General features: G+C 43.1%; 1 protein-coding gene across 1 annotated transcript; it reads left to right on the forward strand.

The window, feature by feature from the left end:
• The first annotated feature begins 1970 nt into the window (after window positions 1-1970).
• On the forward strand, window positions 1971-9554 carry LOC308652192 (E-selectin-like). The gene is made up of 11 exons (XM_081299967.1): window positions 1971-2051; window positions 2368-2448; window positions 3121-3504; window positions 4010-4117; window positions 4298-4483; window positions 4793-4981; window positions 5186-5362; window positions 5895-6005; window positions 6717-6738; window positions 6840-6912; window positions 7810-9554. The coding sequence occupies exons 2-10, from the start codon at window positions 2412-2414 to the stop codon at window positions 6895-6897; spliced, it is 1272 nt and encodes a 423-aa protein (XP_081156093.1). The 5' UTR covers window positions 1971-2051; window positions 2368-2411; the 3' UTR covers window positions 6898-6912; window positions 7810-9554.
• The last annotated feature ends 6993 nt before the right edge of the window (window positions 9555-16547 follow it).

Below are 16547 nucleotides of genomic sequence, written 5' to 3' on the forward strand. Positions count from 1 at the left end.
TTGTAAATGAAATAGGAACAGATCACAATTGGGTTATCTCTATTTATATCTCCAAATTAAAGAAAGGGAAGAGATTAATTGTGTACTTAGTTATGAAAAATCCCAAAAGCAAATGGATTACCTAGGATTTTTTAAAATATTTTTTTAGTTGTAGATGGACACAATATCTTTATTTTATTTATTTATTTTTATGTGGTGCTGAGGATCAAACCCAGTGCTTCACACATGCAAGGCAAGCATTCTACGAGTAAGCTACAACCTTAGCCCCTATCTAGGACTTTTTATAACCAATTTCTACATACAAAATACTTATCAGGCCCTTCACTAATATGTCAGATAAATTTTCTCTTGAGGTTTGGCTACAATGCATGTTTGACCATGATTTAAATAAAAAAACAGAGGATGTATTCCTAATTTATTAAAAAAATAAAACCTATATAGACTGTGTATGATGTCATATACCAAGACAGACTGTGTACGACCCCAGCATTGCATCCACCCCTTAAATCTGAGTCAACGCTGAGTGATTAGCTTCTACAGGTATTGAGAAACAAAGTCATATCTAGCAATGACAAGTGGGACGCCAAGTTGGAATGACTTCAGTATCTGGAACAAACAGAGTAGGAAGGTGGCCTTCAATCCTGGCTAACGTAGGCTTTCTGACAGAGGTTGGATCAAACTAGTGAAGGTTTTTTCCTTGTTTTAATCAGTGTATTCACTGAAATATCCCTTGTTTTTTCTAGTTTGGTCCAGGATTGGTATCTTTGTGAACACAGAAAGCTGAAGAACACACAAGACAAGAGAACAACGAGGCCTTTCCCACCCTGCCCCCATGTCGGCCAAGAGGCCTCTGGAGACCTCTGTTTGAAGAAGATGGATTCATAGAAGTTAACTTGACTTGAACTCTAAACCCCAGGAACATGGGAGCAGAAATAACCCACTTGCTGTCACTGTCACTTAAATTAGATAAGATGCCAGATGGGAACGGATGTGGCTGTATCCACCCAAAAGAAGTGCCACTCTGAAGAGCAGGAACGTAGGACTCTATGTACATCCCTCGAAGTGGCATTTGAACACAGATGTTGAAAATTCTGTAGGAAAAAAAAGTACTGTAGAAAGAGTCATGGCAAAAAGTGGAAAATGTTGAAAACAATCATGAAGGATATAAAATTTGCCTCAAAGTTTCCAGCTCAAAGGGGTCACTGTTAACATTTTGCCCCAGTTTTTATTCTTTTCAGTTCACATTTTAGGATATTTTTAAATAAAATTTGTGTCAACTAAATGTAGTTTTAAATCTTTATTTTTCCACAGACCTAACTATGAATATATAAATGTATTTCCCATGTTTCAGGTTGTGAAAACAAAGAGCTGTTTCAAATATTCGAGTGGAAGGTATTACTCTAAGTAACATAGCTGTAGCCAGTGTGCAGAACCTGAGGAGTAATACTGCCTTTTGATGACTCCCCTGGGAGACAGTGCACAATAAAATGTGTTAAGTTGGTGGCTAAACAAGAAAGGGAAAGTGACTGTTCATCTATTATGGACAGCTACAGATGAAAAAATTGAGGATGGAGAACCACAGACGACAGAAATCCTTAGGTAATTTGTGTTTATGAAACTGATTGGTGCCACAATTACATGAGAACCACAACGATAAATAAAGTCTTAAAACATTTTAAAGACTTAGACGTTATGCTATTAGAATTAAAAGCCACGCGGCTGTGTCCTGTTAGTAAAAGTGTATGTAAAACACAAAGGCAGGACGAGGGAGAATTAACTTCGAGGGGCAGCACTTCTGAGATCATTGTAATTTTTAGCATTGTGGATATTCCGGGAAAATTTCTGGATGTCATTGGGAATTTCCTCCTGGCTGGATTTGGACAGTCTCCTGTTGCTCACAGGATGTGAGCTCTGCTATAAAGTGCCCAGCAGAGGCGAAGCTCAACAGGGCTTGGCTTGGCTGATTTCACATCGCAAGTGCCAGAGGATCAGGAGACAGAAGCATCCCAACACACCTGAGCAGTGTGAGCCAAGGACCACCTCGCAGAACTGTAAGTGCAGGCTCCTTTGCAAGAGCAGCCTTGGGCCATGAAACAGATTCCTCAGAATAAACTGATGTGTAAACAACCTCTGGTAAGAGATCTGTGCAAGCTTTAATTGTAGTGTGGTTAAAGCCTGTCTTTTCTCTTTCACCTAAATGAGGAAGATCTTAAAATTTATTCATTCATTCCAGTAGTATCTCTCAAATAAGCTGTGGCACTGGAATCCTTTATCTCAAATCTTATGCTGGTACCTAAACACCAGGCTCGAATGACTTGAGTAATTGGCTGCCTAACGTTTCCTTCTGTAATTAATTTTTCTCCCCAGGAAAGAACTTCAAGTCTAATCTATCGGTGAGAAGTCCTGAGGCCATGATTGCTTCACAGATTCTCTCCACTCTCACTTTTGGTAAGTCAGATTCTCTCCACTCTCACTTTTGGTAACACTGGACCAGGGTTTCTCATCACCTCCCTACTGACATTGTAGACCAGGATATTGTTCCTCATGTGGGGCTGTCCTGTGCAGAGGGTGTTTAGCAGCATCCCTGGCCTCTTCCCGCCTGGCACTAGGGAAATTCACTTCTTAGTGTCATATTTCCATATGTGTAAAACATTGATCAAAAATGGCCTACATAGGCACTGTGACAATTCAATGGCACAGTAGTTTAGGTGCATGTGGGGACATCTTGACAAACTTGAAGTAGGCAACAATCTGACTGCACTGTGTGATTTTATATTCCAAATATAAAATTCCAAAATATGTTATATTCGGTTGAAAAGTGGCCTCTCCCAGCACCTGGTGGCTCATACTAAGGGCTCAATACTGCAGAGTCACCAGCAGAATAACAAATTTGTTACGAAGGTGGAGACAGCAAAGCCCTGGGGGTGGTTGGCCACAGAAATGATGCACAGGAAACTCTGGTTTCTTTAATATTTATTTCCTCTTCTTACTTTTGAAAAGGTGAAAAATTTTGTCACCCCAAATCCAGAGACTGGCATAAATAAGACAGTAAAGACCCAGAGAGCTAGAGTTAAGCCCAGCAGGACTAAACGCTGCCATTCTCTCTTGTTCCACCCCTAGTGCTCCTCATTAAAGACAGCACGGCCTGGACTTACAATGTGTCCAGGAGAAGGATGACTTACGATGAGGCTAGTGCTTATTGTCAGCAAAGGTACACACACCTGGTCGCAATTCAAAACAAAGAGGAGATCGAGTACCTGAATGCCACGTTGAGCTATTCTCCAAGTTATTACTGGATCGGCATCAGAAAAGTCAATGGTGTGTGGATCTGGGTGGGGACCCAGAAGCCCCTGACTGAAGAAGCCAAGAACTGGGCTCCAGGAGAACCCAATAATAAGCAGAAAAACGAGGACTGCGTGGAGATCTACATCAAGAGACCAGAAGGTTCCGGCATGTGGAATGACGAGAGATGCAGTAAAAGGAAGCTCGCGCTGTGCTACACAGGTAGGGAGCCACAGGCAGCCACCACCTGATGACTCACAGTGGCAGCCACTGGTCTCCACTGTGGCCACTTTGCTCTGAAACATGTGATTTGAAAACCGGGTGTTCCTGCCAAGGCCCCCCTTTACTCCTTGGCACAGATGTAGGCAAGAACATGTGCACATGTGTAGTGTGAGCGCACATGTGTAGTGTGAGCGCACGCGCGGAGGCCACACCCCTACAGAATGCCACATAGATGCACCATGGCAGCTCAAGTGCTGGTTTTCTTGTGGCAGGGGAAGTGTCTCGTGGCGTGTGCTGAGGGAGTCTCTGTGCATGGTGTTGTTGCATCCCCTCCCGACACCTCCAACATTAACATCAAGTATGCGAGACGAACCTGGAGCTCAGGTTTGGCATTTTGTGAGGCACCCCATAACTTAGGTGATGCCATTACATGCAGCTGACCCTAAATTGTGAGGAATTTCCCACAAGCACCACAGACCTGTCCTCACGGCTGTGTTTCCTGCAGCTGCCTGCACCCAAGCCTCCTGCAGCGGCCACGGGGAGTGTATAGAGACCATCAACAACTACACCTGCAGGTGCCACCCCGGCTTCAGTGGACTCGAGTGCGAGCACGGTAAGTGTGTCCTCGCCTTCTCTTCACTTGAGGCAAGGCACCATCCCCTGCCCCGGCTGGTCTGGAGTCGGGCCTGCACGTCCTCCTTTCCCTGGACTACAGTCATAGCCTGTCTTCCCCATCCCTCCAACCCCCGTCCCAAGTGAAAGCTGGCAGAACTGACTTGGGTCCCTTTTCCAGCTGTGACCTGTAAAGCACAGAAAAACCCTGAGCACGGGAGGCTGGTTTGCACTTCACCCTTTGGGACCTTCAGCTACAGTTCCTCCTGCTCCGTCAGCTGTGACAGTGGCTACCTGCCAAGCAGCGTGGAGACCACCCGGTGTACATCCTCTGGGGAATGGAGTGCTCCTCTTCCCACCTGCAGAGGTAAATCTCCCTCAGAATGCACAGGGCGTCCCCAGCTCACCCTCCCTGCCTCAGTTTCCCATAACCTCATCCAAACCCCCAGGGAAAGTTCTATTTGTGGTCATCTTTAGTAAATCTTGTTCTCTCAGTCAATATATGTGGTAGGTTTGGTACCTGCTCCATTTTAGAGAGCCCAGATATGAAGAAACCATCTTTGTTTCTACTTGGCTTTAAGACAGAACTATTGGGGAGCCCAGGGTGGGGGCTGCCTGGAGACCCCTGCAGCCACGTGGCACACGGGGCTCCACAGGGCTCACTCTTGCCTTCCAGCTGTGCAGTGCGATGCTCTCCCTGTGCCCCTGAATGGCTCCATGAAGTGCTCTCCTTCCCCTACTGGAGAGTTCACCTACAGGTCCTCTTGCACCTTCCACTGTGAGGATGGCTTTGACTTACATGGATCAGCTCAACTGGAGTGCACATCTCAGGGGCAGTGGACACACGAGGTCCCCTCCTGCCAAGGTAGGGTGAGTTCAGAGTTGAGGGTGCAGGTCACATGCCTCATAAGATTGTGAGCCTCAGTGGTCTCAGGGGGCTTGATTCTAATTTCCCACATGCTGAGTTGTATGTAGTGTTTATAAGTTAGGTTTGTGGTGACTTGGGCCACTTTACAAGTTTGCAGCAGATGTTTCCTAACCCGCCCCCCCATGTGCCTGTCATTTGCAGTGGTACAGTGTTCAAGCCTCGCAGCTCCAGGAAAGGTCAACATGAGCTGCAGTGGGGAGCCTGTGTCTGGCACTGTGTGTGAGTTTGCATGTCCTGAGGGCTGGATGCTCAATGGCTCTGCAGCTCTGACGTGTGATGCCACAGGACACTGGTCTGGGATGTTGCCTACCTGTGAAGGTAATGCATTGGTTGATGCTGGTTGTCTGGGAGACCAGAGAGAAGCAAGGGAGCTGTCTTACTAGAGCAATTAAAGGTGCACTGGGCCCATATCAGAGTGGTTAAGCATCTGCACATATTTAAGTTTATGGAGATAGGAAGAAAACGGTAGATGTGGCATGTGGACGGAATGGGTAGAATTCTAACAGTGGCAAAGAAGACCTGGAGGGGAAAGGAAGAGGGTGAAACAGAAAGTGTGTGTGTGTGTGGGGGGGGCCGGGGGGCGGGGGGTGCTGAGCAAGTACAGCACAGTGTCCAGCAGGGCAGGGTGAGGGATGTGAAAGAGCTGGCAGGGTAGAGTTCTGCCTGGCAGAGCTGGGGCAGCCAAGGGGAGCTGGACAGTTCTAAAGGGCCGGTTAGCCACCTCTGCCTCATGACTTGAACCAGATGGGGCTTCTGCTCCTGGGAATGAGGTAATAGAAAAGGAGAAGTGGGTGGACAGAAAGATTTTCAAGCCAGCTCCTCATGCCCATCCTCCCCTCTGTTGCTGCAGCTCCCCCCGAGTCCAGCACTCCCTTGGCAGCTGGACTTTCTGCAGCAGGATTCTCCCTCCTTTCATTGACGTCATTTCTCCTCTGGCTTCTGAAATACTTTCGGAAGAAAGGTGAGGGAGGTTATGAATATACTCCAAAAATATTTTTGACATATTAGTTTTGTGTCATTGGTGTCTCATAGTTTCTCTTTCAGACTTATACAGTAATAACAAACAGTAATAACTCCTTTATTATTAAGCAAAATCATAGGAAAGAGTTCATAAGGCAACCCAAAGTTGGAAGTGTTTTAGGAAAATAAGTGTTAGTATGCTAGAATTGCTGAACTCCAGGGGTTGGTATTTGCATTGAATACTGGGTTGACTCTGGAGTTTAGTTGATTTGTGCTCCCAGGGAAATGGATGAAATCTTTTCTTAAAAGATTATTTGGAATAGAGTCTTAAATTTGGAGATACCTCCTAAGGAATACACAAACATCTATCCAAGCTCATGATTTGTTTGGCCTACAGAATATTTTAAAAATTTTAAACTAAGTTTAGACATTTAAGAAATAAAAATTTTCATGCTAAAAATAATCCTGATTTGGGGCTTGTCATGAAATGCTGAACCTGTGACTAGTGGCTGCTGTCAGAAAGCTGCTGTGTCCTTTGATGGCTGTGCACTGTACATTTACCTTAGTAACCTGGTTGTGTTCCTGCTCTGATTGTTACAGAGTGCAGGGGCACTAAGTTTGCAAACCCTGATGATTGGGTCACATCCTGTCTGAATTTGCAATGTCCTTAAAAGCCATTTGGTCTAAAGGAATGGTTTTCTTTCTCTTGCAGCAAGGAAATTTGTCCCTGCGAGGTAAGTTGCATTCTTGTACAAAGCCTTCTGTGAACCTTCTGAACATTTTCCTCTCTTCATGTGAAAACAGTGGCTTATTACTATTCCTACCTGTCCCACAGCAGCTGCCAAAGCCTTGAATCCCATGGAAACTACCAGATACCTTCGGACTTCATCTAAACCCAAAGGGATCTGGTAAGACTTGCAAGTGGCATGTCATGAGGGAGCGCCTCCCTAGGCATTCTGCTCATCCTTGGGCCCCTTCCAGCCTGCATTGTCCTCAGGACCTCTCCATCTCCATGGCACTTACTGGAAAGGTGTTTTGTTTCTTTGCAGGAGAGGGAAGAAACAGAGATCTGGCTTTCTTGAGCCATTTCCTTTATGAAAGATAATAATGATGGTGACAACTGACCCTTATGTGGCACTTACTGTGCCCTAGGAACTGTTCTAAGCTAGGAACTCCATGAAATAGGATGATCATTCTATTTCTCCTGACTTAGATGGAGCAGAGGAGGCAGAGAGAAGCTAAGTGACTTGCGTGAAGTCTCAAAGCTCCTAAGTGGTGTAGCAGGATTCAAGCACAGGCAGTCTGGTTCTAGAATCTGTGTTCTTAAACATCTGCTCTGCTTTGTGAGGATTTGTGATGTTCAAGTGAAGTCCCCTGCAATACTTTTTCAAAAAAATTAATGTACATTTTTTGTGCAATTTAAATTTTATAGAAAAATTGAGCAAAAAGTACAGAGTTCTAACATCTTACAGAGTGACCAGCATCTTGAACTAGCATGATTCATGTGATGCAACTGATGGATCAGTAGAGATGCATTATTATTAGTTAAAGTCCCCAGGTTACTTTAGTGTTCACTTGTTGTGCTTTCTGCAGGGTTTAACAGATATGTAATCACCTGTAGCCACCATTACTGTGCCGTAAAGAATAGTTTCCCTGTTCTAACTGAACAGCACTTGATGTTGCTATTTGGGTGGCCCCAGCCAGAATGCACAGTAGTCTGTGCTAGAATGTGCATTTTGTTGTCACTTACAGTATGCATTATGCTGAAGTTTTCTGGTGACATGCACATTTGCTTGCAATTGCAGGAACACTGGTGCATCCCGGGAACTAGACTGAACCACTGAAGACAGCAGAGGTGTCCTGCCCCCTGGCCTTCCTGGCCCATTTTCCTTTGCCTTGACAGCTGGGACCATGACTTCAGTGGATTAAGTTCAGAGCCACGTGCAGTTTTCCACCAAAAGACATAAAAGAGAAGAAAGTCTTCTCTTTCCTATTCTCAAGATAAAGAAAGTGCCAGCTGCTAAGGGGAGAGGATCTTCTTCAAAGCAAGCTAAAGAGACCAAGGCTCTGGACTCTCAGAATTCTTTTCTTCACTCTCCCTCTGTGGCTCTGAATCTCAGTGGAGGAATACTGTTTCCTGGCTCAGTTTCTCTTTAGCCCCTCACAGTGTTGCAACTGCTAGTTACAGAATTGCGCTCAGAGGGGAACGTAATATTTATCAGTAGCTTACAGGGAACCAATTGGCCAGATATTTTTCTTCTAACTTACGAAAATATGTATAGTTTTTAATGCCCAGAGATGTCTACACAGGAGGTTATTCGTGGTGCAAGGTGCAAATCCTATTTAATGCTCAGTTCAAGGATCGCCAAACAGTCTTAATCATGTTCACTCATGTGCTTTTAAAGTGTTCTTAAAGGTTGTGCTCTTTCTACTTGCCTTGAATACAGCATGATCTTCCATAAATAACTCAGTACAAAAGTTAAAGGTACTTGAAATTTTTGTAAATGTTATTGACTATGATATGGTAAAGTTATTGATCCACCTTCTTATTTATTAACAAATTTCAATGTTATAACTGCAGTAGATTTATTTCAAATAATAACATACATGAATCAGGGTGACATTCTGAGAATTTTACTACAGGTTTTTTAAAACATGGTACTATCACCAGAGTAAAAGCTGAATAGAGAGTTTTTATATTGTTACTATATTCTTTTCACCAAATTTTGCTTTCTTATGATAGCTTTTCTTATGATAAAAAACTTCTATGAGGCCTAATATCCTGATATGATAAAAGCATCAATGCAAACAAATGAAGGTAAAATTTTGAGACTTTCTTTGTTTAAAAAAATTGTAGACACATTGATGTGCTCTGCCTTCCTACAAAGGTGTTTGTCAGATATTATCACATAATTATTTTGTATTACATAAGGTTTTAATACATAAGAATTCATCATGTGAAGGTCCAATCAGTGGATTTTCAAAGAGCAAATGTCTAATGATTATTTCTTAGTTGTTTTATTCTGTATGTTAGATGTCCTGGAAGAGGGGGAAGCTTGTATGTGCGAGCATTATGTTTCTAAGGAGAGTTTAAAATTCCTAAGGAACTTCCAGGTATCACTGACAAGGAGACATTCCTGGTCAGTAAGTGCCAAAGCTGCCCACATCAAAGCTTTCCCACATTTCTTTTAACTTAGCATGTTGAAAAGGTACGTTTCAAGTAAGTGCTGCCTGAATGTTGGCAGTGGTGGAGCCAGCAGTAAACAGGAGGTGTGATAAAGATGAGAAAGCAGTGGTTCTTAAGGGGCAGAAGGACTCAGGGAAGGAGGACTATCGTGATCAGATTACATATGGAAAGAGTTATTATTTTCTCTGAAATTGCTCAAATGTTGTAAATATTTATATATTTTGCATTAGAAATAACTATGATACATAAATGTGGACTGTGTGTTTTGTATCATGTTTTAAATTATGATTTAAAATATTTAACAGTTTTAAAGTATGTATTTATTTTAGCTTTTGTCAGCTTTATTATACTGGACATGGCACTACAAAGTTTGACAATAAATATGTGCATTTATTGTATGTGTATTATTTATCTATGATATAGGCTCTTTCTTAAAAATTTTTATTGCATTTAGATAAAACATTTTTTTACAATATCTTTATTTTACACTTATGTGGTGCTGAGGATTGGACTCAGTGCCTCATGCATGCTAGGTGAGTACTCTACCACTGAGCCACAACCCAGTCCCTAGATAAAACTTATACACAAGAAAATATGCCTTTTTAAATTTTGCAAGATCAAGCAACCATCAGCAGTATTTAACTCCAGAAAATTCTATCACCCCCAAAAGAAACCTGTCCCCATTAGCAGTTGTTCCCCATTCTTCTCTTCTCCTATCCCCGGCAACTACTAACCTAGTTTTGCACCTATGGCTTTGCCTATTCTGGGAATTTCACACTAGCAGACTCACAGGTGACTGTGTGTGCCTGGCTTCTTCCACCTGGTGATGTCCCCAGGCCCCCCTGCTGCAGCACGCATCGGCACCTCCTCTGTGTCCTGGTGGAGTCATGTTCCATTGCAAGTACACGGCACACTTTGCTTCTCCACTCATCAACCCATGGGCTTTGGGTCGTTTTTCTTTTTCAAGCTGCTGTGAATAATGCAGTTGTGAACATTCAAGTTCAAGTTTTAGGCTGACATATGTCTTCAGTTCTCTTGGACATATGTCTAGAAGTTGAACTGTAGGGTCACACGGTGATGATGTTTCATTGTTGAGGACTACCAAACCCTTTTCCAAAGGGCCTACATCATGTTATAATCCCACTAGCAATGCCCAAGGATTCAAATTTCTCCTCTCCCTGTTTAATACTTGCTATTGTCTATCTTCTTGACAATTAGGCATCTTGGTTCTTTGGTTGGTTAATTCTTTTTCACTTTTGAGATGTCTGCTTAAATGTCCACGATGAGTAGCTCTCTCTATCAACTTGACTGGGGTATGGGATGCCCAGACAGCTGATGAAGCATTATTTATGTGAGAGTCTGTCAGGATGTTTTTACAGAGATTGACATTACAATTGGTGGATTGAGAAAGCAGATTGCCTTCCCCAGTGTGGGCGGTCTCATCCAATTTGTTGAACAAGAAGTTTGAGACCATGGAGGAAATGTGAGCTGGGAGATCCATCTTCTCTTACCCGTGGACATTGGCCCTTCTTGTTCCTGAGTCCTGGAGCTGGGATTGAATTATGTCACCAGGTTTCCTTGCAGATAGCAGATCATGGGACTTCTCAGCCTCCATAATCTCATGAATTAATTCCTACAATAAATTTATGTACACATGCACATGTATGTGCATACATACATATGCACGCACACACACACATACAGCTTGTGATTATCTGGAGAGCTCTCACTAAAACATATCCTTTATGACAACAGGCACAAAAGCTCCCAAGAAAATATTACTGAATTGAACTCAACAACACATCAAATGATCGTTCACCACCATCAAGTGGGTTTCATCCCAGAGATCTAAGAATGACTCAACATAAGCAATTAATAAACATTATACATCCCATCAACAGAAGAAGGATAAAAATCACATGATCTTCACAAAGGATGCAGAAAAGCATTTAATGAAATTCAACATCCTTTCAAGATAAAAGTCCTGAATACATAATGTATGGGAAGATAATAACTAAACAAAATAAAGGAAATTTATGACAAGCCCACAGCCAACATCATACTAATGGGGAAAAGCTGAAAGAATTTTCTCTAAGATCAGAAATAAGAGAATGTGTTCACTCAAATCATTCTTGTTCAATACAATACTAGAAATTATAGCCAAAATAATTAGGAGATACAAAGAAATAAAGGGAGAATGAAGGGATTAAGTCACTTCCTTGTTTGCAGATGATAAGGATCTAAATGTACAAAATCCTAAAGATTCCACCAAAGGACTGTTAGAACTGATAAATGAATTTGGAAAGTAGCAGAATATAAAGTCAACATAGAAAAGTCAGCAGCCTTTCTATACATCAGCAATGCATTTGCTAAGAAAGAAAACAGGAAAGAATTCCATTCATACAATAGCTATAAAACTCTAAGAGAACACTGAGAAAGAAATTTAAGCAGGTGAAAGACCACCATAATGAAGATCACAAAACAATGACAAAATAATAGAAGAAGACATCCCAGAAAACAGGAAAGGCATCCATCTATGTTCATGGGTTGAAGGAATCGATATTGGTAAGATGTCCATGCTACCAAAAATTATTTACAGATTCAATGTAATCCCCATCAAAATATTTCTTTCAGAACTAGTTAAAAATAATCCTAATATTCATTTCAAGCACAAAAAAACATGAATAGCAAAAAGCTATCTAGTAAAAAGAACAAAGTTGCATGCATCACGTCTGGTTTTTTTATTTTTTAATTTTGTTATTAGTTGCTCATGAAAATACAATGATCTTGATATATCATACATTTGAATCAAATGGGGTATGATTTCTCATTTTTTCCAAATGTACAGGTTGCAGAATCACATTGGTTATACGGCATTAAAGACAAATTCCAGAACCATAGTAAACAGGACAATTCCTAAATCTCAAGAAGTAAAATTAAGAATCAATAAAACTAAAAAGCTTCTTCACAGCAAAGGAAACAATCAAGAACTCAAGGAGAGGGCCTACAGAATAGGAGAAAATTTGTGCCACTTGCACCTCAGATAGAGCACTAATCTCCAAGATATACAAAGAACTCAAAAAACTTAACACCAAAGAAACAAACAACCCAATAAATTAGTAAACAAAGAAACTGAACAGACACTTTACAGAAGAAGAAATATAATCAGTCCACAAATATATGAAAAAGTGTTCAACATCTCTAGCAATTAGAGAAATTCAAATTAAAACCACAATGAGATTTTATCTCACTCCAGTCCAAATGACAACTGTCAAGAATACAAGTAACAATAAATGTTGGTGAGGATGTGGGGAAAAAATGTACACTTGTACATTGCTGGTAGAACTGCAAATTGGTGCAACTACTTTGGAAAGCAGTAAGATGATTCCTCAGAAAACTTGGAATGGAACCATCATTTGACCCAGCTATCCCACTCCTGGGCATATACCCAACAGATTTAAAATCAGCATACTATAGTGACGTGGCCACATCAACATTTGTAGCAGCTCAATTCACAATAGCTAAGCTAAGGAACAAACCTAGCTGCCTTTCAACAAATGAGTGGATAAAGAAAATGTGGTACATAAATACAATGGAATATTACTCAGCTATAAAGAAAAATGAAATCATGACATCTGCTGGTAAATGGATGGAATTGGAGACTATCATGCTAAGTGAAATAAGCCAATCCCCCAAAACTAAAGGCCAAATGGTTTTCTCTGGTATGTGGTTGCTAACACAAAATAAACTGAGAGGGAGAGGGAAGAATAGAAATTAACTGGATTAGAGAAAGGGGAATGAAAGGAAGGAAGGGGGAATGGGAATAGAAACGACAGTAGAATGAATCCGACACAACTTTCCTAAGTTCTTAATATGAATACACAACCAGCGTAACTCCACGTCATGTACATCCACAAAAATGGGAAGCTATACATTATGTATGTATGATATCCCAAAATACATTCCACTGTCATGTATAACTAAAAGAAACAAAAAAAATGGAAAAAAGAGAGAGGAACAAATACCAAAGCAACAGAATAGAGATCCGAGAAATATACCTACTCATCTAAATCCCATTGTTTCTTGATAAAGAGGCCAAAAACACACACTTTCTTGAACAAACTCTTCAAGAAAGAGAGCTGGGTGAACTGAATATCCACAAGCAAAAGATTGAAAATTAACCTGTATCTCTCACCTGCACAAAAATAAATTAAATGGATAAAAGATTTGAATATAATTATAAAAACTTAAACTATTAGAAAATAGGGGACTTCAAGAAATTGGTACAGGCAATGATTTTCTACCCCCCAAAAGCTCATAAAACAAAAGCAAAAAGCAACAAATGAGATTACATCAAACTACAAAACAAAAAACTAAAAATGAGTCCCACTGTGAAATAACAAGCAGTGTGGGGGGGTGAGTTAACAGGTTGGGGGTCAATGGGGTAGGAATAAAGGCATCACAGTGAGATATTGAGCAACAAGCCAGCAGGAACAGGGGACAGAGGTGATGGGAGGACGTCTTGATCATGTGACTTTAGAGATGCTGAAATCTCCTGAGGTGTCAAGGTGGAGGCTGTGCTCAGGGAGGAGTGGCTGACCTTGACTTAGAGAGTGAGGATCCTGCTGTGGGACAGGTGTTCAGTGCATGGTGCAGTCACAAATGGCTGTGGGAGGTGCTTCCAGGGACAGGAGGACCAGGAGCCAGGTGCCAAAGCCACCAGTGCATGAGGAGTTGGGGTCACCACCATGAGGACAGTGACAAGATGGCGCATCCTGGTGCGGTGAGCTTCAGAGATCCTGGGTTATTTGATTGCTGCTTCCTTTTCTTTCCAGTGTGGTGGGGAACAAAGATGTGTAAAAGGGCCCCATCAGAAAGCAGGAGGCCCACCCTGCAGAGTGTGGAGAAAATGTCACTGTCCTGAGAGATCTGCAGGGGAGACATGTCCCCAGGAGGCAGCGGTTGCTATGGAGGAAGGTAGAAGGAGGTTTGGGAGAACTGCAGCATATGGGTGAGCTTGCCGACTGCGAAGCAGGAGTTCCAGGGGCAGCAGGGGAGCATGTGGGAAGGACCTCGAGGCTGTGTGGAGACAGGGGTATGGTGAACCGTCCAGGAGGTGGCTTGGCCCCAGGTGCAGGGAGAGGCGCTCTGAGCCGTGTGGAGGTGTTTGGATAGGGCTGTGGAGGGGAGGCATCTGTGGAGGGGTCCCACGGAGGCCTGGAGGGCAACCTGAGGGGACTGCCGTGGGAGCTCCTTGCTGGGCGAGGAGCCAGCGAGCCGAGGCCCTCTGAGGGGCAGGCTGGGAGAGCTGGGGCGATGGTTCTTCTGTGGGCCTAGGATGCTGCTCTCAGTGGCCCCCAGAGGCTCTTCCCTCCACCCTCAAGTGGTCACTGGCCTTCCAGCAGTGGCTCCTCCCTCAGGGAGTGGTGGGTTGTCATGCCACCAGCCCCACCTGGTGGCACAGTCCAGTAAGCCCCTTCTCTTGCTGCCCTTCAAGTGGCTGCTGACAGGTGCCTGTGACTCTGCTGCCCCAGCTCCTCTCTTTAAGCTCAGTGCACACTTGGCTTGATTTCCACATTGAGCTGAAGTTTGTGTGATGAAACGCAGCCGTGATGAGGGGGACAGTCCAGCACCTCCACAGCACTGTGCCACCAGCCCCTGTCCTAGTTCCAAAGCACTTCCATGAAAAGCCCTATCACCTGCTCCCTCAGCGCCGTGGGCCTGCAGGCCAGCTCCTGCTCTGTGGCTCCTCCTGGTCTGAGTTTCCCACAGAATGGACTCGTCCAGCATGCGGCCTACCGGCCTGGCTTCTCTCACTTAGCGTGGTTTCAGCTCTGGTTCCTGTTACACCAGTGCCAGGACCGCATTCCTTGAGAGGCAGAATAACATCCCATGGCATCACGTACACGCTCTAATTCTACCCCCGTCTCTCACTGTGTTCTCAGGAAAAATGTGTTTGACAAACACAAGATCAATTCACATGATTTAAAAGAACATGTACAAAATAACTTTGCTGAGATTCAAAAGCCACAGCTCTGGATGGACTCAGTGAGGGGCTAGGTTGATGTGGTCCAAGTAGCTAGAAATCTAACTCGATATACAGAGAGATTTTAAAATGTACAGAAAGTAAATCAACTGCTTATGCATTTGACAATGTTCACTAAATAATCACCTCCCTCTCTAAGACCCCCTTCCCAGGCCTGAACTCATGGAAAGCTCCTGATGCAACTTGGGGCCCGAACAAACCTGTCTGTCTGCCAGATACACAAACTGGCCTTCAGAAGAAAACTCTGCATTTGTCTGATTCAAAAGAATAGAAATGTGCATCAAACAAACAGAATAGCAAAGATAAAATAAAAGACTAAGAACAAGCAACAACAACAAAAAGAAGGTAAAATCTTTGCTAAAGAAAAAGAACATATGTATTTTATGACCAAAAAAATGTTTTTAAGTTGTCCACTCATGTTTTTGTTTAGCGATATTTACTGAGTATCAGACCTGGAAATACTGAGGACTGATGTTATGGCTTAGATATAAGGTGTCCCACCAAAGCTCATCTGTGAGACAATTCTGGAATTTTTAGAAGTGAAGTGATTTTATCATGAGAGGGGTAATCTAACCAGGGGCTTAACCCAGCTGTACAGAGTAACTGGGCTGTAGCTCTATACAGGCAGGGGTGGCTGGAGGAATAATGACACTGGTGGCATGCCCTTGAGCAGAGCCCACCCCACCTTCATGGTTTCCCTGTCCTGAGATGTTTTCCTCTGACACATCCTTCCACCATGATGTCCTACCTCACCTGGGGCCCAGAGCCATGGAGTCAGCTGACCATCGACTGATCTCTGAAACCATGAGCCAAAATAAACTTTCCGTCTCTATGTTGTTCTTGTCAGGTTCTTTAGTCATAGTGACAAAAATGCTGAGCCAAACAACTGATATCTTGAGAACCCTTACCACTGCAATATTTAAAAGCACTAGATGAATTATAATCAACTGTTGGAAATCTCAGACAAAAAGGACGAGGGAGCGGATCACGCAGGACCTCAAAGGGCAAAGCAAGGACTTAAGATTTTGCTCTGAGTGGGGTAGGAAGCCCCTGGAGGGCTTTGAGCAGAAGAGGACAAGGCTTCTCACCTCATGCCCTTTCACTCTCATCTACCCTGCCCCCATCCACCCTCTCCCTTCTATGCTCTCCTCCACATGGCTGACCCCGTACATTGTGACATTTCATCACTGTGGGTTGGTTTGCAATAGGCTTGGCTAAGAGGTTCCTGAAAGAAACCAGGGAGTAAGAGGAGGGAAGCAAAGGGATTTCTTGCCACTCTCCCTGGCTTGGAGGTACCTGCCTGCTTCCTC

This window comes from Spermophilus citellus, assembly GCF_964194105.1.
Source record: "Spermophilus citellus genome assembly, chromosome: 6".
Lineage (NCBI taxonomy): Eukaryota > Metazoa > Chordata > Mammalia > Rodentia > Sciuridae > Spermophilus > Spermophilus citellus.